General features: G+C 40.9%; 1 protein-coding gene across 2 annotated transcripts in view; it reads left to right on the top strand.

The window, feature by feature from the left end:
- Positions 1 to 24,529, top strand: part of rb1 (retinoblastoma 1) — a 274,361-nt gene that overhangs the window by 58,478 nt on the left and 191,354 nt on the right. For both annotated transcript variants that reach the window (XM_068040271.1, XM_068040272.1), the window contains exons 10-16: positions 3,747 to 3,856; positions 4,781 to 4,858; positions 11,628 to 11,715; positions 13,504 to 13,620; positions 13,714 to 13,770; positions 15,165 to 15,196; positions 15,292 to 15,374. In XM_068040271.1, the coding sequence (XP_067896372.1) occupies positions 3,747 to 3,856; positions 4,781 to 4,858; positions 11,628 to 11,715; positions 13,504 to 13,620; positions 13,714 to 13,770; positions 15,165 to 15,196; positions 15,292 to 15,374 (565 nt within the window). The remainder of the gene's footprint in view (positions 1 to 3,746; positions 3,857 to 4,780; positions 4,859 to 11,627; positions 11,716 to 13,503; positions 13,621 to 13,713; positions 13,771 to 15,164; positions 15,197 to 15,291; positions 15,375 to 24,529) is intronic.

Genomic DNA, 24,529 nt, shown 5'->3' with positions numbered 1-24,529 from the left:
TAGAGACAGCCCTGGTAATTATAGACCTTACTTCGGTTGTGAGCCTTACTTCGGTTGTGGATAAAATGTTGCAAAAGGTTATAAGAGATAGGATTTATAATCATCTTGAAAAGAATAAGTTCATTAGCGATAGTCAGCACGGTTTTGTGAAGGGTAGGTCGTGCCTCACAAACCTTATTGAGTTTTTCGAGAAGGTGACCAAACAGGTGGATGAGGGTAGAGCAGTGGATGTGGTGTATATGGATTTCAGTAAGGCGTTTGATAAGGTTCCCCACGGTAGGTTATTGCAGAAAATACGGAAGTATGGGGTTGAAGGTGATTTAGAGCTTTGGATCAGAAATTGGCTAGCTGAAAGAAGACAGAGGGTGGTGGTTGATGGCAAATGTTCATCCTGGAGTTTAGTTACTAGTGGTGTACCGCAAGGATCTGTTTTGGGGCCACTGCTGTTTGTCATTTTTATAAATGACCTGGAAGAGGGTGTAGAAGGGTGGGTTAGTAAATTTGCAGATGACACTAAGGTCGGTGGAGTTGTGGATAGTGCCGAAGGATGTTGTAGGGTACAGAGGGACATAGGCTGCAGAGCTGGGCTGAGAGATGGCAAATGGAGTTTAATGCAGAAAAGTGTGAGGTGATTCACTTTGGAAGGAGTAACAGGAATGCAGAGTACTGGGCTAATGGGAAGATTCTTGGTAGTGTAGATGAGCAGAGAGATCTTGGTGTCCAGGTACATAACCTGGATGGCAACTTTCAGGGATTTAATAGGGCTGTTAAGGCATATGGTGTGTTAGCTTTTATTAGTAGGGGGGTCGAGTTTCGGAGCCACGAGGTCATGCTGCAGCTGTACAAAACTCTGGTGAGGCCGCACCTGGAGTATTGCGTGCAGTTCTGGTCACCACATTATAGGAAGGATGTGGAAGCTTTGGAAAGGGTGCAGAGGAGATTTACTAGGATGTTGCCTGGTATGGAGGGAAGGTCTTACGAGGAAAGGCTGAGGGACTTGAGGTTGTTTTCGTTGGAGAGGAGGAGGAGGAGAGGTGACTTAATAGAGACATATAAGATAATCAGAGGGTTAGATAGGGTGGATAGTGAGAGTCTTTTTCCTCGGATGGTGATGGCAAACACGAGGGGACATAGCTTTAAGTTGAGGGGTGATAGATATAGGACAGATGTTAGAGGTAGTTTCTTTACTCAGAGAGTAGTAGGGGCGTGGAACGCCCTGCCTGCAACAGTAGTAGACTCGCCAACTTTAAGGGCATTTAAGTGGTCATTGGATAGACATATGGATGAAAATGGAATAGTGTAGGTCAGATGGTTTCACAGGTCGGCGCAACATCGAGGGCCGAAGGGCCTGTACTGCGCTGTAATGTTCTAATTCTAATAACCTGTTCACTGATTCTCAGTTTGGGTATGGACAGAACCACTTCGTTCCATACCTTTATGACAACCTTGATCCAGAGAAGAGGAATTTTTAAAATAATTTCATGGGATGTGAGCATTGCTGGCAAGGCCAGCATTTATTGCCCCATCCCGAATTGCCCTTAAGAAGTTGGTGATGAGCTGCCTTTGTGAACTGCTGCTGTCCATCTGGTGTGGGTACACCCGCAGTGCTGTTAGGGAGGGAGTTCCAGGATTTTGATCCAGCGACCGAGAAGGAACAGCATTCTATTTCCAAGTGTGTGGCTTGGAGGGAGCTTGCAGATTATGTTCCCATGCGCATGCTGCCCTTGTCCTTCTAACTGGAAGAGTTCGCGGATTTAGGAGGTGCGGTGAGTTGCTGCAGCGTGTCTTGTAAATAGTACACGCTGCTGCCACTGTGCAGCAGTGGGGGAGGGAGTGCTGATCAAGCAACCTGCTTAGTCTTGGATGGTGTCGAGCTTCTTGAGTGTTTTTGGAGCTGCGCTCATCCAGGAAAGTGGAGAGTATTCCATTACCCTCCCCACTTGTGCTTTGTAGATGGTGGACAAGCTTTGGGGAGTTAGGAGATGGATTACTCGCTGCGGAATTCGCAGCCTCTGACCTGCTCTTGTAGCCACAGTATTTATGTAGCTGGTCCAGTTCAGTTTCTGGTCAATGATAATCCCCAGGATGTTGTTGGGGGGTTCAGTGTTGTTAATGCTGTTGAATGTCAAAGGGAGATGGTTAGATTCTCTCTTGTTGGAGATGGTCCTTGCCTGGCAGTTGTGTGTCGCAAATATTACTTGCCACTATCAGTCCAAGCCTGAATGTTGTCCAGGTTTTGCTGCATATGGGAACGGACTGCTTCACACTGAGGAGTTGTGAATGGTACTGAACATCCCCACTGCTGACCTTGTGATGGAGGATGGTCATTAATGAAGCAGCTGAAGATGATTGGGCCTTGGACACCACCCTGAGGAAAAAGTTCCTGCAGCCATGTCCTGGGGCTGAGAGGATTGGCCAACAAACACAACCAACTTCCTTTGTGCTAGGTATGACTCCAACCGATGGAGAGTTTTCCCCCTGATTCCCATTGACTTCAATTTGGCTTGATCTCCTTGATGCCACACTGGCAAATGCTGGCTTGATATCAAGGACAACTCATCACCTCTTGCGTTCAGCTATTTTGTCCACATTTGGACCAAGGCTATAATGAGACTAGCTTCCCTAGACGTCAAGGGAACATTCAATCAAATACGGCACACAAGAGCCTGAGCAAAACTGGTGTCGGTGGAGATCGAATGGAAAACCCTGATGTAAAAGATGGTTGCAGTTGTTGGATCAGTCACCGTAGCCCAAGGACATCAGTGCAGAAGTTCCTCAGGAAAGCGTCCTCAACCAACCAGCTTCAGTTTCTTCAGGAATAACCTTCTCTCTGTCAATAAGGCCAGGTGTAGGGTTGCTTGCTGACTATTCTGCATTGTTCATCTGCATTTGCAACTCTTCATGATGAAGCAACCCTTGCCAGACCACAGTGAGACTTCAGTAACATCCAGGCTTTGTAGGGGTTGGGGGGTGGGTGGTAGTGTGATGAGTGGTGAAGTGGGGCAGAAACCTAACTGGACGAGTGATAGCAACACCATGGCTACGAAAACGGGACAGACTGGGCATTCTGGTTGTCCTTTTAAGCCATCAAAGACTCTCCACCATCTACACTGCTCAAGTCAGGAGTGTGATTGAATACCAGCACTGCCCCCACCCCCAAACTCATCTGGGTGTGGCTTGAACAGTACTTAGAAAGTTGGGCATCCAGGACAGAGCAATTTTCTTGATTAATTCCTATCCCCTTCCACCAGCTCCATCCACCTGCTCCATCATTGGTGCATTGTGACTGCTGTGTGTATGGTTTAAAGGATGCACTGCAGCAACTCACCAAACCTACTTCAATACCTTCCTCCCCTGCAACTTTTAGCACCAGGAAGGGCAAGAGCAGTAATATTGTGGGAATGCCATTACCTCAAAGTTCATTTTCCAAGTCATATGCCCTCCCAACATAGCAATATATCATTGTCTCTTCATTGTCACAGGGGCAATATGATTAGATTTCTCTGCATAACATTATTGTGGGAGAAGTTCAATCAGAAACCCCACCGCTACCTCCTCAGGGCAACTAGAGATGGGCAATGAATTAGGTCTTGTCAACATCACCCACATCCCAAAAACAAATATAAACACATGTTATATAGTCAGATCAATTTGATTTGTATTGTAGTGAACTTGGGAGGCCCAGAAATTGACTGGATACATAATATCTTTGGAATTGTTTTTGTGTTGTTGTGACATTTGTACAGATTGAGTCGCTTTCAAGACAGTATGAAGAGCTTTACCACAGGAACAAAGATTTTGATGGAAGATTGTTCCTTGCGCATGACAAAACTTTGCAAATAGATCCAGAAGAAAGGTAAGACTGACACCACCCCTCTCTTTCTCTCTTCTCTCCCCCCACCCCCCCAAAAAAAAATTATTCACCTTTTCCTGTTGGCTAAGCAACTTGTTCTTGTCTGGTTTTTATTGAGCTGGGAAGTAGAAACGTATGATAAAGCTTCAGGGTAGTTCAGTCAAGGTCTAATTTTTCAGTTAGCAAACTTCTACTGGAGTGCTTAGTGTCTGTTTAGTATCTACCTTCAATAAGCTACCTGCCATAGAGGGATTAGTGACCATGTATCCATGCCCTCCGATTCTATTGCACTGTCTTTGAAAACATCCAAAGCACTCTCAACATAGTCCCAACTCATTAGTTTGAATGTATGGCCCTTTTTTTGAACTTTTCCAATGCTGGCAATACATTATAAATTTGTAACTGTTAGCCCATTGAGCATTTTATTCTGTGGTGAATTACATATTTTCTAGAAGGGAAAGGACGCTTCTGTCCAGTTTATCAAACCATAATTTTGTTTATTTGAAATTTGGTGCTCATGGCAACTTTCAGAATGGGGAAAAAGATTTCGCCAGAGGAAGTCTGAATAAATTGTAAAAAGAAAAATGTACTACTAAATTTACAAATATGTTGTCTGTCTAGTTTCTAATAAATGGCTAGTCATAAGTCATATCAAAAATCTGATAGTTTGGTGCCAGTTTCTGTGATACATCTGTGTTAAATATACAATCAAAATCTGTAGCGAAATTCATACCTTTATTATAGGCTGTAACATAAGGTAAACCTAAAAACAGTTATCCAGGATAATTCGACTTCAGTTGTTGGAGTGGGGTAGGATAACTTTCCGCACCATTGTATTCTATGAAATAATGTTTCACCGTCTGTTTGCATGTAAAAGAAAATGCTATGTATGATTTTTTTGATTTAATTAAAGTATCTCCTTTATAGATCTGAACTTGAGAGAACGCCAAGGAAACCTCATGCTGAAGATGGTCACACAGTTATTCCTCCACAGACTCCTGTTGGGTACAAGCTGCTTCTGTTCATTTTTCTACTTTACATTTTTGTGACATGTTGAATAAGATGTCCCAGCTATTTTTCACAATAAACATCTTAAGTTACTAGTGTGCTGTGAACTTGGAGCTCAGTCAGAAATTAAAAGTAAGCTTTCATTGGTTGCTGTTTTATGATCTGACAATTAAATGGCTCTTGTGCTGTTTTCTGTTCTCTTTTTCCCCTCCCACCCCCTTCCCAAACACCTGCTTTGTTTGAGGATGAGAGGTTCAGGACTGCCAGATCATATGTTAGACTCTTCTTGGTTTCCTTTTTGTGTCTTCGTCTACGCCTCAATGCCACCTCAGCTGGAATGACCATCATAAAAAGTACACCTCTACATTCCTTTCTGTGATTTCCTTGTGTAAATAGGTGGTCAGATTTCTCCTCGGGTATTTTTTTCTTCTGAGCCACTTGTAATCCTTTTTAACTATAGAATTTTGCAGTGTTACATTTCATGCGCTCTTAATCTTTGTAATCTAGCTTGGTTGGTTATAGGTCTGTCTTCAGTTTGAGCTCATCAGAAGTCCTACCAAGATGTTTTCATTTTTGGGTGAGATATTAAGACTCCATCTATTTGCTCATGTGGATAAAAGTGTAGATTTCTTGACTGTTTTCTGCAGCATCCATGGGTTCATGTGACAGGGGTCACTGACAGATTTTGAAACACAATAGAGAGACTTCACTGAAGGTGATTGGATATGGGAGACCAATCTACCCTTTATATCTCAAACTGGAAGTTGCTAGAAGTGCATCAAAATAATACTGCAAATAGATCTCCAACAACCAAAAGGCTCTAAACTTGAAAACTACACTAGGTATTTCATTAAGAAGAAATGTTCACTTTTTTTTATCAAAACATTTTGAAGAATGCCCTGCTATTTTAGACTCCCACTTAATGAAAAAAATTCTCTCATTTCAAAATGTTTAATATTTAACTAAACTGTCCACAATTTTCGGTAGTTATAACTAATTTCAAAGATCATTTTATGCAAGTGACAGTTTTCCCACAAGATTATACTTGAGGTTCCAAGTCCAGATTTGGAACTAACAATTCCCCTTTGACCTCTCATCTGCAGTTACTCATATCTCGAGCTAGTCATTTGGTTTGTTGGGGTGCCCTGTCCGGCAACCACTAAGTATTGTACTTGCTTCAGTTGCAAGTAATCACAATTGGGAGTCAAATTGGAATTGCCATTTAAACTACTTTCTCTTGGAACAAGGCAACGTATCCCCTCTGCAACAGAAAGTACCTGGTGGTGTCCATTGGGCAGCATTCTTGTGATCATGCATGCAAGAGTGTTTTGAGGTTATTGTAACCAAATTCCCATTTCAGGTGACCCTTTAATCATTCATCAGTGAAACTAGCTTGGGCATGTGACTAGAATTGCACATGATGGATCCTAGAACCAAATATTGCTGGAATTCAGATTGCATTTCCATTATCATCCGAGTTCAATGCCCTGGACTCTATCTCTGAATAATGAGGTGCTTAATTAGCATTCAGCCAGCATTTAAAAATCTATTTGGTTCCTCTGTGGACTGAGGCGTACCATGGTGTTCTACTTTGTCGACAAGAAAGGGAAAACATTTTTAATCCCTGTGTCGGGATAAATGCAAAAGGTCAAAAGTATTAGAACCACTCATTCATTCTCACCAACTTGGTTGGTGTGGACATGGTAACAATTAACTCTGAACTGGGACCTTTATATATCACGTAAATAGATCATTCATTTGAAACATAATCCGACTTGCAGTTACCCAGAAGCTACTCTTGACACAAATACATGGACTAATTTCTGTCCTCTGAAAGTAGGAGAGCATATCAGGGGATCTCCAAGACACCGTAATTGTGACCATCTTCAAAAAAGGCGACAAGACCAACTGCGGTAATTACAGAGGGGTATCCCTACTGTCCGTCACGGAGAAGGTCATCTCGAGTCCTTCTCAACCGCCTCTGTGGCTGAAGAGCTCCTACCAGAATCACAGTACGGATTCAGTCCATCAAGAGGCACAGTGGACATGATCTTCACAGCAAGACAATGGCAAGAAAAATGTAGGGAGCAGCAGCAACCTTTATACATGGCGGCCTTTGACCTCAGAAAGGCCTTTGACTCTATCAACCTGGAGGGATTATGGATCATCCTCCTCAAGTTTGGTTGCCCGGAGAAATTCCTCACCATCCTCCACCTGCAGTACGATGACATGCAAGCTCTAATTCTTGCCAATGAATCCGCCACTGACCTAATCTGAGTCCAAACTGGACTCGAGCAAGGTACTTTTCCATCTTGCTCGCTACAACACCACCTCCTCTCCATGCAGCTCTCTGCGGGAGTGGATGTGCTGTACAGGACGAGCAGGAAACTATTTAACCTACATTGCCTCCAGTCCTGACTCAAGGTCACCCCTCCCTCAAGCTGCAGTATGCTGACGGCGCTTGCGTATGCGCACGCTCAGAGGCCGAACTTCAAACCCTCGTCGATGCATTCGCGGAGGTGTATGAAAGAATGGGCCTTAAGTGAAACATCTGGAAGACAAAGGTCCTCTACCAGTCTGCTTCCACAGTGCAACACTGCCCCCCCCCAACACCCCCGACTATCAAAATCCACGGTGGATCACCTCTCGTACCTTGGGAGCCTCCTCTCAGCAAGGGCAGTCATCTACGATGAAACTCTGCATCGCCTCCAATGTGCCAGCGCAGACTTTGGTTGTCTGAGGAAAAGCGTGTTTGACGACAAAGGTCTCAAATCTGACACCAAGCTCATGGTCTATAGGGCCGCAATGTTACCTGTCCTGTAAGCATCAGAAACATGGACGCTGTACAGCAGACATCTCAAATCCTTGGAGAGGCACCAGCAGTGCCTCCACAAGATCCTGGAAATTCAGTGGCAGGGCAAGCACTCCAATATAAGTGTCCTCTCAGCCCAACAACCCCAGTATCAAGACACTAGTCATGGATAGTCAGTTACATTGGGCGAACAAAGTCATCCTCGTTCCCAAGGAACTGCCTGAGAAGATGATGACTTATTTGCACCAGTGATCAATAATTGTTATAAAAGCAAAATACTGCAGATGCTGGAAATCTGAAATACAAGCAAGAAATGCTGGAAATATTCAGATCTGGCAGCATCTGTGGAGAGAAGCAGAGTTCACGTTTCAGGTCAGTGACCCTTCATCAGAGATCTTCTCTCTCCTCAGATGCTGCCAGACCTGCTGAGTATTCCCAGTATTTCTTATCAATAATTGTTATACTCTGTGGTGATTTAGGAAAAGGTAGCATAGGTGACAAAAGAACTGTCACTCTGGTGAATGCAAATGTTTCTTTAGAGATTTCATTCATTTCCTATAGTTCCAGAATTCTGATGTCCTCTGAAGTTGTTCCGAAGTTTAGCTGTTGTCTGCTAATGTGATAGCAATATCCTTCACAATAGAACGACTATCCTGTTCATCAGCATGTATTCTTCATTTGGAATTGATGTACTTTGCTCTGACAGATGAACTAATGAAAGATAATGATTTTGACCAATGCCAATTTCTAGTTTTGTATATACTTTTATTGCTTGCATGGATAAAACATATATAACCTCAAATGACATTTATTGTTTTGTGAGCAATTACATCTCCTCAATAATTGAATTGGTTTCAAGCCAAGTTCTTTCAGTCATTATATTTGTTGTAGTTACTATGTTTTTTTTCCCAGGTTGTTGAAGAGCATCTGTTTATATTGTAGTCTAATTTGACTATTTTCCCTCTAACCTTCTGTAAGGTTTAATCTCAGTACTCAATAGATTGTGCACATGCCCTTTGAACTCTAGTATTCGTGTAAGAAATTTCTCATGTAGAGGACTTGCATCCTTGATGGTACAAAAGTCTGAACTCCAGGTGTTGTCAATCAAAGGCATACTTGATATGGTGTGCTTGATTTGTTCGATCTCATCCCAAGTATGTTTTGAAGGTAATTTTTCAGCTTTATTTGCAGCAAGCAATTGCCATCCTGCTATTCTGAATCAGAATTGCAAAACAGATTATATCCTGTGACTGCTTTGAGAATTGTATATTGTTATGACTAACCGCTCCTGTCAAAGCCCCCAATCAAAATATACGATTCTGATTGTGGTGGGACCAATGCACTGTTAATTCAGTCCCGTCGCTCCACAGATCGGCTAACATCATTTAAAACTTTTCAAATTAAAGAAAGACCCAGCCAAATTGTACCATTTATTAACTCCCAAATGAGGCTAACCAAACCAGGTGTCTTTAAATCAACAAATTAACTCTTTAATTAGAACTAAATTCTTAAACACTAAAGATATAAACAACATTTAAAATGGAAAAAAATTAGAGTCCTTGCAAATTTACAGTCCAATGTTGCTCGAAGTCCTCACAGAATGTTGCTTTCCTTCTCCAGCGAATTACAACAATTAATGAGTTTCAATGGAGTCAAACTGACTTTAGAGTTTTTGAGGGATAAACGGTTGTCACAGTCTAACTTCCCTTCCTTCAGTTTAAATGGCGGAGAGCTCTTTTTCCAGGTGCTAACACCAGCTATCCTCTGTGTCTGTGTTCTGTTAGAACAAACTGTCTTCTACTAACAACCAGTTCAAAGCTAAATTGTAACAAATGTATCGCATGAGTCTCACTCCCAGCAGCTGTTTCCATGGTATCGAGAATGCACCCTTTGGATTGCAGTCTCCAAATGACTGTTTCTAAGGCAACAAAAATGCACCTTCCTATAACTCCTGAGGCTTGCTGGTTCTTAAAGCAATACTGATCCTTTGCAAGCCTTAAAGACAAACCACATATTCCCGAAAAAAAAAAAAACTACAGGACCATGACCATATAGATCAAGCAAAATCATTTTACATGTATTGTCAACTTTACATATCTTGTGCATCACTTGGGTTGTGTATGACTATCTCAAAGGCGAGGCACAGGAGGGAGGATAGCATTGATTAAGTTGAAGAATATTGGATTAGATCCATATGTGTGCTTCATGGGCTAAGGTAGCACACTGCAGGGCTGCTACTGAACATAGTTGTTTGGATTTAGCAACCAAAGATGAACAATGCATTGTGTAATGCCTGCCGATCTTTTATTTAGATCAAGAAAGCTTTCCTTCTCCTAGGTGTTACTGAGCTCGCCTCTTTTATAGGAAATGCTAAAACAACAAAATTCAGATATTAGGTCTTCAATTTTTCAACTGAAACATTCTGATCATACCAAGCTTCAATCCAAACCAATTTATTTTCGGAAGAGTATTAAGTAGAGATGTTATTTCATGCCTTAATATGGTGATTGTGTTCTCTACTGCCTTTTCCTGAAAAGAAGGAAAGCACCCTCGCAGCAAGAATGAAAGGTAACGTGGGCAGTGCCACGATAGCAATGTCAAGATATCTTGATCGGCATAAGGTTTATCTTTTTTGTAAACTTGGATTTATTTCTGTAGTACCAGAATGTTTTCATTTCAAGAATTAAGTGTCTGACAAAGCGCAGGTCTAATTTTTTTTGCAGGTAATGTTATATTTTGCAGTTACTAAAATTAATATTACAGATAGGTGGGAAGTGGTGTGAGTAACTTCCACTTTTCACCTCTCAACTGACTGCAGATTGTGTTTTCAAAAGTGTTTTAGTCCTTGGATGTTTTTAATTGTCAAATAAATAGACAAACAAGAAGTTTTATTGTATGCTTAAAAAAGAGGTTTTTTTAACACAATAACAGAAAAAATGTTCGACTTCACCAAAGGTAGAGTAGGGAGTAGTATGCAATTAGAGTCCAATTGTTGTAGGAGAGTTTGTTTTTTAAAAAAAACCTTTAGAAGCTTTTGGGGACGAAATATTTCATCGTTGCAGGCCTGAATGTTGTCTTAAAAAGGATGAAATATCGCAGGCTCCTTGTTGTTGAGCATCAATCTGAAGTTGATGGTGGAAATCCTGGTTTACTTTCGCAACGGGGAGTTCTAAAGTCACTTTTTAATTTCTCTGCTGTAGTAGTTAAAAGATGTTGTCAGCAGGGCTGCTGCTTACCTGGAACTGTGTCTCAGCTGTTCTGGCTGGAAAAGGCTCTCTTTTGCTGTTATGCCCCTCTGTCTCCAGGGAGGTAACTTTTCAGGTAGAAACTTGTCAGGTTGGGGTGTCAGTCAGGTGACTAAGAGCTCTCTCCCCTGGGGTGATTTGCACAATGTTCCAGAATATGGGCACCGTTGTTACATGATGGCATCTGAATGTGGTCCATTTTGATATGGATATTATTTTGGCCTTGGCCTTGGCTTTGGAGTCACTCTGTCTACAAAAGTTTTTGTTAGCTCTATTCCTGCTGATAGGAGTTGTTAGCATAGGATGGGCTGTTTACCATTTCAGTGTGTTTTCCCCAAAACTGACTCGGGCGTGGATATTGGGTTTTGTCTTCAACAGACAAACATGTTTATTGCCAGTACAGATGGGGTCACCTGACCTCTACTCCATCTTGCCTGTAGCACAAATGTTTCCTTTTTTTTGTAGTTCAGTTCAACAGTTCGCTTCATATTTCATCAATGTTCCCTCCATGACCGTGACATTAAAATTTACTATGTTGTACATGGGTGTAAATTGCAGGATATCATTAGATGTGTAGGATTGTTTACTTTATGGTATCATTTGTAATTTAAGTACTTACCTGATACTTGTGGTGTCATTGTAATTTAATTGCTCTTTGCACAGGGTTCCTTAACTGTTGCTTGAAGCATTGATCTGTTTCCCCTTGCAGGACTGCAATGAACACCATCCAGCAGTTACAAATGATTTTAAATACAGCCGATGACAAACCTTCAGATACCCTCGAAGCATACTTTAATGTAAGTGGGTATTGGGGTGAGGTCGAAAGAGCCCTGGAAATTCAGATTTTCCTTTCAATGCAAATAAAGGCAGATTCAAAAATTGCAATATAATCAACTAGTATTATTACACTTCATTATCAGCAGCAATTTTGACATTGCTGTGTGTTATATACAGCCTCCAGAAATTATAGCATATCTATGGAAATTGGTGATAAACTAGAGAACTGTCACAGTGCATAGAATATCAAATATACTGAATTACTTTGTAATGAATAGAAAACAAATGTAGTCAGTGTGCAGGGATAACTGGATAATGTACCTTTTTGTGCTTATCTTGCATTTAAGTAGAAAAACATTTTTTTGGAAATTTTGGCTGTTGTGCCATTGGAAAATGTGCTGTAATATATCTGGATATGTAACACTGTTTCATATGCCTTTAGACCTCGTATCCTGTAAAGTGGAAATTTAATGTAGTAAAATTCTAGATTAAGTGTAATCTTTGATTATGGCATGTTAGCTTTTTTCACATTCCATTTACATAAGTCATTCCACCACTGAATATGGTCAAAACTGTGACTGGTACAAATATAGATGTCACACAATGTCTATACATATATTTTCTTGTGAAATTTTCTAAACTATTACCATTACTTCAGTTTGCTCAATATTGATACATATTGCAGCTTTCTAGGAACCTCTGGAATTGTAATTAATTATTTATCTTTTCTTAAATTTGTCATACTGGATATTGGTCCAGATTTTGCAGTTGTAATGATGGCAGAACTGTCGGTGTTTACCATAGTTACTGGGAAACTGACAGCACCTTCTGGCATCAATGTGCAGTTAAACGCAGAAATCTAGAAGTTGCTCAGTGATTCCCTGTTCCTCTACAGGGTACGCTGTTGAAGTGCTCCCAGATGGAAAGCGATTAGTATTCAACAGACTAATATGCAGTTCCACCTTTTCTGATATTCTTGCAGTAAAAACACTGGGAAAAAGTTAAACCTTGTGGAATGAGATGTAATTCGGATTTTGTTACTGCTGAACAGCTTCTCTGGCCCTGAAAAACTAGTTTTATATTTGTGGAATCTTTCATTTCTCCATTCCATGATAAAAGCTCCCTAGATTTTTAAAAGCTTTTTGAAGTTTGATATTTCAGCTTCTACCTTCAATCATGTGCACATTCCAATCTTTATTATACTTTCTGTAAAAAAAAAACTATAAAAAATGAATAAAACCTGCTCATTACTTCCTGGTTTGCTGTCTGAGAGTTGGCCACTTAGCCTGCTTGATGAGATCACTGTTGCTGGAACCCAGAGATCACCTATAGCTGGCACCAGAATGCAATTAATGCAGGGAATGGTAAAATCCACACCACATTGCTCGTTAGATCTTTGTAAGCATTCTTTGAAGTCAGCTGCGAGCGCTGTCAGTTGCCGCTGACTGCAAAATCTGGGCCATTGTTTTGTTTTAGTCCTCTTTATTTCGAATAAATTATGGGGAATTGTGCCGTTAAGGTTTTCTGATTGTTTAGAAGGATTGTTACTATTTCTTTCCCTGGCACTTGTACCCAAAAGAAAATTATGTTTCTATACATTCAAGCAATACTGTGCAGTGGGGAGCACAAGTCCGTCCACTTCATGTGTGATTTGCATATCTTGAGAGGCTGTGGTCATTTGTTAGATCCCTCTCTTCTCATTGCTTTAATTCAGTGTATATTTGAAAACCCCCATGTTTCAAAACATTTGCATATGCTTTTGTTTTCCATTGCAGGAACATTAGTTGAACTTTTTTATACTTTTCCAGAATTGTACAGTGAACCCCACTAATGGCATTACAAATAGAGTGGAGAATCTAGGCCAGAAGTTTCGGGAGCATTTTGCTCAAGCTGTGGGAGCGGGATGGGCAGAGATTGGATTTCAGGTATTTAATGTGTTTTGTTTGGTTTATTTATTTTAACTGATGTACTTTAAATTGACTGATTTCTTGTCCTGATCATGTTCTGTTTTTTTTCAGAGATATAAGCTTGGCGTGCGGTTATACTACAGGGTTATGGAATCCATGTTGAAATCGGTAAGTTTCGATTGCTGCACAAGCAGGATTTTGTTAAAGGGAGGATGTGAAAGAGATGAAACAATTTCTGTTTGAACGTTGTAAGTGCATGCATATTTTCAAATACTTTATTTGATTTTAATCTTCCTGAAATTGGTTGTAAAATGTGTGAAATTAATGACATTGGACCGCATAATTTGGGCGTCGCAGGCGTTGTGTGATAAGGCACAGTGCCTCATTTTTCAAAAGGTTAAGTGGTCTGCATATACCAAGTTCAGAATCATACTTGGATTTGGACCTGGGAGGAAGATGGGAACCATTTCATCCCATTGCGGTTGTGCCTCCTTTTGAGGATGAACTGGAGGTGTAAACAGATGAGCAGAGATATTGGGAGAAGCCTCCTCCAGGGGCAAACTGTGGCCCACGGAGGGCCCCCGATGACAAAGGCCATCCCCCCCAACCTTCAACGACAACCCTCTTTCTCTCGCCAGGGTCTGCTGGACTAGCCCCAGGGAGTCTACCCCACTTGACCGAGGTCCTGGGCTCTAGTGCTGGTCCTGGTCCCTGTCCTCCTGTAATATCAGCAGTCGCCACTGCTTCTGATTACTGGCCGGTAGTTCTTGGAGGCGGAATCCCCGTCCTTAAAAGGACGGGCACCCTGATGGTAGGCAGTTAATTGGCTGTCTGCCATGGCATTCGGCCAGTGGTCCTAAACAGAGCTGAGGTGGGGTTCCCACTCCCTTTTGGCCCGTCGCCGGGACCCTTGGCATCAAGGTAAAATTCAGCCCACAGTTCCACAGGCATTGCTGGATAAGCAGCAAGACTTTCCAAACTAACATTTATTGATTTGCTAATAGAAAAGTATTTTTATAGTGTATAATTCAGCTTGTATATCAATATTGCTCCATATCATAGTATTGTGCATTCTGTGCCAGAAATGTGCCACAAACTGAAGTAAAGTGAATGGCTGGTTAATATGTTTCTTTGATATTGTTGAGGGAAGAATGTTGGTCAGAACCTTTGACAACAGCCCCTATGCATTTTCAAATAGTGTAATGGACTCTAGCATCCACTTGAACAGGCAAATGAGACCTCTGTTGCACATCTCATCTGAAGCATACCACTGAAGTGTTGTTCTACATTGTGCTCATTGCACCAGAGTAACAGCCTGGATTGTGGGACCAAGTGCATTATAGAGATCAAACAAAACAGGCTTATGACTTTGAGGGGATGGTGTTTCCAATTGAACCAAGGCAATTTGTATTGCTTTGTAAGGGCTTTCAGTATTTGTATCGTGTTCTACATTGTTTGATTCATTTGCTTCTCCCAGCTAGGAATGATTGCTTTATTAATGCTTCTGGAAAGCTATGCTCTGCATTAGTTCGTTTAATCTCTGGTGTGTATTGTATTTGCAGGAAGAAGAGCGTCTCTCTGTTCATAATTTTAGGTAAATTTATAGATTTTCTGCAGAAGACTTGAAACCCAGTTAACGTTTGTATATAAAAATACATTTTTAAATTATTTCTTCCACTGTCTTTGTAGCAAGTTGTTGAACGATGCCACCTTTCATGGATCCTTACTTGCCTGTGCTGTGGAGGTTGTCATGACCACATATGGTACTACCTGTAAGTACATGAATGGGGCTTTAAATTTTAAGTATTTTGCCATAAGCTTTTCAATTTTACTGTAGTACATTTTACTTTCCATTTCCTAACACTACATCAATTTCAGCTCAGCAGTTGGCTGATGTTCTCTGGGTTTGATAGGTCTCACTTTTTTTGACTTTTGTTTTCTCTCTTACTGCCATGAAATATTCCATCTGGCAGCTGGAACTAACAAAACTTACCCATTGGTTAATAAATCAGTTCAACCTTAAAATGGCTAACTTATAGGTCAACTGCTAGAAGCTGTAGTAAACTCTATACTAACTATGCCCAATGATTGCATTGGAACACAGTAACAGAAATAGGCATTTTGCCCTTCTAGCCTCCTGCACCATTCAATGGGATCTGGCTGATCTCCAAATACCCACCATTGCCCTACATTGCTTCATACCTTTGGATAACAGAACTCTATCAATCTGATTTTAAATTTACAGTTGCCCCAGCATCAATTCCCAGCATCAATTCTCATTTGTGGAAGAGTGTTCCAAACTGCTACCTCCCTTTTGTGTGTAGAAGTGTTTCCTAATTTCACTTCCGAAAGGTCTGGCTGTAATGTTCAGATTATGCCTCCTAGTTCTAGACTCCCCAACCACCAGAAATAGTTTCTTTCTATCTACCCTATTTCCACCCCCTTTATATCTTGAAAACTTGAATCAAATCACCCCTTAACCTTCTAAATTCCAGGGAATACAAGCCTAATTTGTGTAATCTCTCCTTGTAATTTAACCCTTAGAATCTACGTATCATTCTGGTAAACCTACGCTGCATACTCTGAGGCCAATAAATCCTTCCTAAAATGTGGTGCCCATAACTACTCTAGGTGTGGTCCAGCCAGAGCTTTTTATGACTGAAGTATAACTTTTAACCTCTTGTATTCTAGTCCTCTAGTTATAAAGGCCAGTATTCTATTAGCCTTTTTGATTGTTTTCTGTACCTGTTAATGACATTTTTAATCTATGTACCTCACCCCCAAGTGTCTTTGGACCTCCACTTTCTAGCTTTCTAGAGGAGCAATTTAAAAAGTGAACTGAATACAGAACAATATTGCCTGGTGTGTCAAGTTAAAGGCCATCATGCTGAAACTAATTGTGCTATGATCAGGTCTTATCTTGAATGTTGCCTTCAGCTCTGGTTACCAGGGTAGAAGGGAAATATCCAAACCTTGGAAGAAATGCACAGAAAAGTGTTGATGCTGATCAATAATGTCTGAGAACTGAGTTATCCGGAAAGACTAAACAGTACTTGGATCCTTAAGCCTGGTTGTGCAAGAGGGGACTTTATAGAGGAATGTAAGATAATCGTGACAAAAAAGGTTAATCCTGAGTGCCCTTTCAACTACAGGGGATAGGGCCACATATTAATAAGTGGAAAGTACAGGACTGATGGCAGGAAACACTTCTTCACAGTGATCAGTGCCTAGAGTAATCTTCTGCTTGCGATGATGAAAGCAAAAATTTGAGTCAGTGTGGCAGGATTGCCAATTTCAATGGAAGGATGAGATTGTTGGGTCAAACGGCTTCCCTTATCTCTACTGATATGGCAAGCAGGCTTCAATTTTAACCAAGGCCCCCATTATGGAAGCAAAGCACTTGGGTTAAGTTCTGTAATACAGTATGCAGGATTATTCGATTTGTAATTTAAATTTTCAAACTTAAAGTTTTCAGATATAATACAGACTTCAAGGTATTTATTGTGCATTATCTTCTCTCCTAATACATAAATATATGTTGTGCTGCTCTCTGTAAACATTGACCTGTCCTTTCAATATAAAAAGCTTCATATGATCATCCAAGCTTCTTTCTTTTCTGCATGTAGGCAAGTACGAAATCTGTTAACTCTTTTCTTGTGCTCATTTCATTAGGCCACATCCATTTTGTGGCCAAGAGGTTGAGAAACTGCTCAAGTATTCAATCAGGCCAGTTGTTTGATTTGACCTGCGCAATGTTCGACCGTGATGATACTGGTCTACTTTCAAAGACCAAAGTTGAGATTGAGTGCAATAATTGTGCCATAGTATCCAGATCAAATCACTCTAATACTAAGGAACTCTAGTACTGCTGAAAAAAGAGACATGCTGTCAAAGCTTTTTGTCTTGCACTCATCAGGGCAGATGCAAGAATGCCAAATTTCAAAGGGATCAACAATTTATGCTGCATGAGAAAAGGGTGCCAGTTGGTTGGCAAGTCGATTTTGGTTGAGGCATTGCCATGGAGAATGCACCAGGGAACTATTGTTTCCAGACTTTTGTTTAATTCAAGAATGCACAACGCCTGGACGTGTTCCTTTTGTCTGCAGAGGACAGGTCCCTGCCTATGAATATATGTAGCTTCCAGCAAGCCCAAGCCTGACTGATGTTAAATTGGTTGCTAGTGTAATTCTTCGCACACTTGAGATTTTCAGTAAGTGCTGTCCAATTGTGGAATCCCCTCTAATGTTAGACATTGTGTTCTGAACTTTGCAAACACAGGCTGGTTAACTATGGTCAGTAGTCTGCCTATTGCGAACAACCGAAAAGGGACGTGCTGTTTGATATGATCCGTCAGTCATTGGGACGTACAGCCTACGTACCTGGCATCGCACCTGCATTGAAATTCATATACCACATTTCTTATTTGTGTGGTAGGCAGAATGTCTTATTGGCTTGACGGCAGCATTTTGTTAGTGGAAAATGCCACTTTGTGTTGCTACGGCATAGTAAAAGTGTGAAACGGCTAGCTTTACCTGTTGCTTACATTTTTGAGATACCTTACCCTTCCAGGGTAATTTGAGTAGAGTAGGCACTTTTCAGGTCTGAAATTGGTGGCCTTAGGTCTATTCATGAGTATGCGTGATACACAATGATCAATGAGGCTGCCACTTTGGATAGGTGGTACAGAGCAAAAATTTTAAATGATAAGGGTGGAGATCCTCAACAGACGGGAAATTGCTACAGGAGTAGGGAGACAGACCAAGGTGTAATTTTGAGATGAAGGCTACACCAGCACAACAGTTTGAGCTAGGCAAGTGGTGGAAGGTATAGCCAGATGGGAAAGCTTCATTAAGGGGAAAAGTGTCATCACCCCTCAGCCGTGTCTTAGTCAAAGCCAAAATATCAATATGATCATCCACAATAATCCCATAAATGGCAAGGGCTCTGTTCACAAGTGAATGTACATTCTAGAAGGCGATGCAGAGAGCAGCAGTGATAACTGATCTACTGGCAGAGTCAATGGGGACAGAAGTGATGAGAGGAACAGAACAGAGATTGGCAAGATTACCTCTTGGGAAGGTTGGGGGAGAAAATAGGATAAATAGAGGTTGCTGCTTGTTAGGAGACAGTGGCGAGTAACTGTGTATGCCTTTTGAGGATGCCAAGAGAAACACATGGAAGCTGTAGGACTTTAAAGAAGGAGTTAATCCTGAGAGTAGGAAAAAGATGAGTAGTGAAGAATTGGGTTTGTGAAGGTAGATTTCCTGAGGGCAGAGAAAAGAAAGGAGGCATAAAGGCAGGGAGGGCTAAAGAGAAAAGGGAAATAGAAGTGATGAGCTTGGGTCTGGAACGGCAGTCAAAACATGCAAGTAAATGGACACCTGGAAGCGAAGCTACATAGACGGCAAGGCTACGTGCTAGATCAAGATAGCAAATCTTTTGAAATACGTGAGTAGAGAGAACGACAGGCTTGCATTTATACAGCCCCTCCCTTTCATGACCACCAGACGTTCCAAAGTGCTGTACAGCCAATGAAGTACTTTTGAAGTGTAGCCACTGCTGTGCAATGTCGGAAACTTAGCAGCTACTTTGCACACACAAAGCTCCTGCCAACTGCAAAGTGATCATGACCAGATAATGTTTTTGTGATATTTATTGAGAGGTAAGTATTGCCCAGAACATGGGAAGAACTTCCTGCCAACATGTGGGGGAAAACTCGATTTAAGGTCAGAGGTTGATAAAGTTGTTGATGTGAAATCGGTGAAGAATTGATGACCAGGTGCCCAGATGAGTGAGTGAGACCAGATGCAATTTGCTGTGCACAATGAGATGTGTATTTCCAAAAAATATAAATATTTTCTGTGGCCATATTAAAATAACTTGCTGGAGCCAATGAATGAATTCTTTAGGAATCATTGCAGATTAATCTAACAGTTCAGATAACAAGACGCAATTTCTTCAACTGTCAAAATGGTAGATCAAAGCCTTTGTTCAAATCGCAAGTTGAGTTTTGAGAAGGAAGTAGCCTGAGACTGTTGAGCACTTTCTTCACTGTTAGTCCCTAATACCTAGGCTATAAGAGCAGAATAGTGACAGTTTTTTGAAATTGACTGCTGCTGTGTGCTATGTCGATATCAATAGCTTCAATTTCTGTACTGGTTGAAGTGATTAATTGACAGTGGCATTTCATTTGCAGGATAAATCTGGTCTTACAAGTTTTTGTTGGCAATAATTATTTCATTAGACAGCCCTCTCCCCAGTAATGAGATCCCAAGCCGCTCTCCTTTAAACAAACCCCAGCTCAGATGAAGTGACCTAGGTACAGCCTTAGTGTAATGATAGTTGAGAACTGCTGCAGATCACTTTATGGCTGCCATGTTTGAATCCATTCAGATGACTTGGGAGACCCAACATTGTCAAAATTATTATTTTTATTGAGTTGTTAAGCAACACTGCTGACTGCACACAGATATCTGGACCATCACATTCATGATTTCTTATGGGAAGTTAATTTTACTTTTAAAAAAAAAAATAACATCAAGCTGTGAAAGTGTCAGTTAGCCAAATAGGGGATTGGAGCAGGTAGCGTGATTTTAAAAAAGGAAGCACCAAAGGATTTAGTCAGCCTGGCATACCAGTTTCAGTAGAATCACATCCCATCATAATCATATGGCTGTAGATACTTTGGAGGATCGGCTGGCATTTTAAAGCAATTTACTGTCAACCTTATTTGAAATAACCCAGCTGTGTTCTGTTTGCAGTGATGAGCTGATGCAAAAAACTAGCTCAATGGTGGCTTATGATTAAATCCAACAAGCAGTTCCATAAGACAGCTAAACCCTTTACTAACTCAAAAGGGGATAGCTATGACCAAGGAAGTTACTTGTATAGGAACATGCACCTGCTGTAGTCTGATACCTGCATAATTTTTCTCACTAGTGATATTGCCTAAGTAGATTAAAACTTGGAGACACTTTCTTCATAGAAGCGTATCTTTCCAAACTGATTTTGTTATGGAGCTGCACAATTTTACACTCCAAGGCTTCGTTAAAAAAAAAAATTGAAATCACATTTCTGTTGTCAGTGGGTTTACTTGTCTCCACTTTCAATGGTTATACCCTTGTGTAGTACAAAGAAAAAGCAATTCATTTTCCTGTTTTACATGCTGACCATGTCATGAAAGAATTTAACTTTTGGTTTTAATTGATATTGATATGGGTTGCATTTATAATATGAACATATGACAGGCAGGAAAAGACAAGCTGGTCCATCAAGCCTGCACCACACTCACGATGGCTGGAGCACCATGACTCGACACTTGGTACTCCCTGCAGCCATGCAACGTCCTGGGAGAGGCACAAAAACAGGAAGACTTGGGGCTAATGGGAGGAGAAAAAAAACTCTGCAAAATTTCCTTCCAACCCCCTTGGATGATCAAAATCAGTCCAGGAGATCACAGAGGGTGCAACATTGATACTTTCATTCTATACTATCTGATGAAAATATGTTCCTTGGATCTGGCAGAGCTGATGCTCACTAGCCCACAAGGTTGCCATTTGGGCAGTGACAAATGGAGTCCCAGGTCCCCTCCCAACATCTCTCTTTAGTAGCTCGTCTCTTGAAAGGATAATTCAGACAATTCCCACACTGGCTCCATTGATAAAGTTAGTGTGTAACAGGGACATAAAGATCAGAAGGCCTTGGGTTTGATTTCTGGCCTATGCTAAATTATCTGATCTCAACCAGGCAGTGGTAGGGATGTTATAATTGGCTTTAAATTTCCTGCTGAAAATCACCCAGACTTGCCACTCTGGATGCTGTCCAATGACTGCTGTTGGCAAAGTGCCCATGTTGGGTGAGTTTGTACTGTCCACTGGCATTTTGTGTGCAAGCTCATGTGTGAAGAATGGCTACTGAGGCAAGGTGTGCAAATGGGTGATTTGCACTTATGGCAGGAGGGGAAAAAAAGTGTTTTAACCAGTTGCTTTTCTTCTCTCGAGACTGGGTAGCCTATTTGCATTTAGAAAACCCCCCACTTGAAAAGCATACATACTAAGTGCAAAGGTAATATTTTACTCTTGATGCCATATGTTGTATGTGATCTCTACATCTGTTGCCCAATGTCTTGCAGCCACAACTTGGCAGGAAAACTACTGACATGAGTTGGCTTTTGAACCACAATGCATACAAATACCTGCGATTTTAATAACTATCTCACTGTCTGTCCCAGTTTCAAGATTAACCATCAACACTGCACATTCTTATATCAAAGACCTCGATATTAATAATATAAAACGCCCTTTTGCACGTTAACTAAAATTTAGAATAGCAGGCAATTCTGAACAGTATTACAATTGCTAAAATCCTGTTAAGGCAGATCAGGTGAACAAGCCAGAAAGTCCATAATATTCCTAACAGTATATTGGTGCCTGCTAGTTTTTTTAAGCTGGCGCAGGCTCAATGGGCTGAATGGCCTCCTTCTGTGCTGTAACTTTTCTAAGGTTCTGCGGAATAGTGCCTGATTTCAAAGCTGTAGTACCATGTAATTTTGCCGGCAAGATCAGTATCTGCAAAAGCAATTCATGGGGCTGATGCTCTGGATAGATGCTGGACAATGCATGTGAATGGTACAGTAAAAATTCCTTTATTTGAAAATTATTGACATGAGAAAAGAATCACAAGACTCATGATTTGATAAGTGAGGGAGGGGGCAGTTAGTGCACATTTTACCTATTTTATGTCTGTCACTATTATGTAAAGGTTGTCGATTACTCCTATGTTTTGGTGTATTAATATACAAACATCAACTTATTCAGTTATTAAAATTAATTATATGCCGGTCGTCAATATTATGAACTACTTTCTGTTCCAAAGTAGGCTGATCAGTAACAAAAACCACTTCCTGACTCTCCTTTTTTCCTCCACAGAGCTCAGCAACTTAAATTACAAAAACTGAAAACAAGCAAAATGCTGTTTTTAAACTAATAATGAGTGGCCTTACTGTAATGTGACCTGGCTATAATGAATGTTGTAAACCAATCTACATGATATAATTTTACCACGGCAGTTCCAAATGTGTTTTTCTTTTTGCAAAATGAGAGGTGCTCTGTGCTGATCTTGGGATTTAGCCTCTTAGTTGAGCTGGAAACCCTTCCTAGAATCTTCCCCTCTTTCTACAGCCTACCGAGGGTAGTAACCCACTAGAGTGCAGGTCCATGGGTTCTTGTAGTCGTTTAAGAATGGCCAATTGGGCAAGGAATTAATGCGCTGAGAGCTTTCAGTAGTGATTGGTGGCAAGTGATTGGAAGGAGAAATCCTCCTTAGTTCAGGGTCATAGGCTAGGTGGAGGGTTCTTGCATTTTTTCCTAAGAAAGGAAATAAGTAACTTGCATTTATGTAGTGCCTGCCACATCCTTGAGGCACACAAAAGCGCTTCATAGACATCGAAGTATTTTTGAAGTATAGTCAGCAGTCTTGGCAGCCAGCTTTCAAGATCTTTCAAGATTCCACAAACAGCAACAAGATAACTAAGCACTTCATCTGTTTTTTTTTAGTGATGTTGGTTAAAGGATAAATGCTAGAACTACCCTGTCTTTATTAAAAATAGTGATCTGGGATCTTTTACGTCCATCTAAGAAGGCAGTTTGTTTAACATCTTATAGTACAGTGCAATAGGAAGCTTATCAGCTTATTGAATCTGTGCTGGCTCTTTTGAAGAGCAATCCAGTTAGTCCCACTCCCCTGTGCTTTCCCCATAGACCGTCAGTTTTTTTTCTCTCATTATTTATTTATCTAACTCCCTTTTGAAGGCTACTATTTGAACCTGTATTCACCAGGTGCATTTCAGATAGAGAGATTGGGTCAATTTAGGCTTGTATTCGCTAGAGTTTAGAAGAATGAAAGGGGATCTCATAGAAACCTAGAAAATTCTAACAGACTGGACAGACTAGATGCAGGAAGGATGTTCCTGATGGTGGGGGAGTCCAGGACCAGGGGTCACATCTAAGGATAAGGGGTAAGCCATTTAGGACTGAGATAAGGAGAGATTTCTTCACCCAGAGAGTGGTGAACCTGTGGAATTCTCTACTACAGAAAGCAGTTGAGGCGAGATCATTAAATATATTCAAGAAAGAGTTAGATATAGTTCTTAGGGCTAAAGGAATCAAGGGATATGGGGAGAAAGTGGGAATAGGTTACTGAGTTTGGATGATCAGCCACGATCGTATTGAATGGCAGAGCCGAATGGCCTACTTTCCTATTTTTCTATGTTTCTAAATCCTAAGCATTCATTGCATTTAACCCAGTCAGCAATTTCTACCATTTACCGGTTCTCTTAGCCATCTCATCATAAGGCTGGCAGGAGGGTGTGGGGGGAATCCGCAGGGGGCATGGAGTCAGGAAAGAAACCCAACCTGGTCATTTATTTAAAAAAAAAGGAAACTATCAATGCATTGGCACGAATCCAAAAAAAATGCTTCCAATGATGCAGCACCCCCTCAATCATGAAGTGATTTTGGTAGGATGGTCCCAGGGATGAAGGGCTTGATTTATGCGGAGAGACTGGAGAAGCTGTGGCTGATGTTTTTAGATTTGACAGTTGTTCAAAATCATGAATGGTTAAGAGTAAATAAGGAGAAACTATTTCCAGTGGCAGAAGGGTCCATAACCAGACGATGCATATTTAAGGTGATTGACAAGAGAACCAGAGGCAATGTGAAACATTGTTTACACAGTGAGTTGTGATCTCGAATGCACTGCCTGAAAAGATGGTGGAAGCAGATTCAATAATTTTCAAGAGAATTGGATAAATACTTGAAGGGAAAAAGGGAGAGTGGGGCCAATCATTACTCTAAATTATGTTTGCATGTCGCCTGTTTGTTTCCATACACGGTACATTTAAATGTTTTTGCACGGCATCTTAAAGGGG

The sequence above is a fragment of the Heterodontus francisci genome, chromosome 10 (assembly GCF_036365525.1).
Source record: "Heterodontus francisci isolate sHetFra1 chromosome 10, sHetFra1.hap1, whole genome shotgun sequence".
Classification (NCBI taxonomy): Eukaryota; Metazoa; Chordata; class Chondrichthyes; order Heterodontiformes; family Heterodontidae; genus Heterodontus; species Heterodontus francisci.
This window is presented reverse-complemented; position numbering and strand designations above follow the sequence as displayed.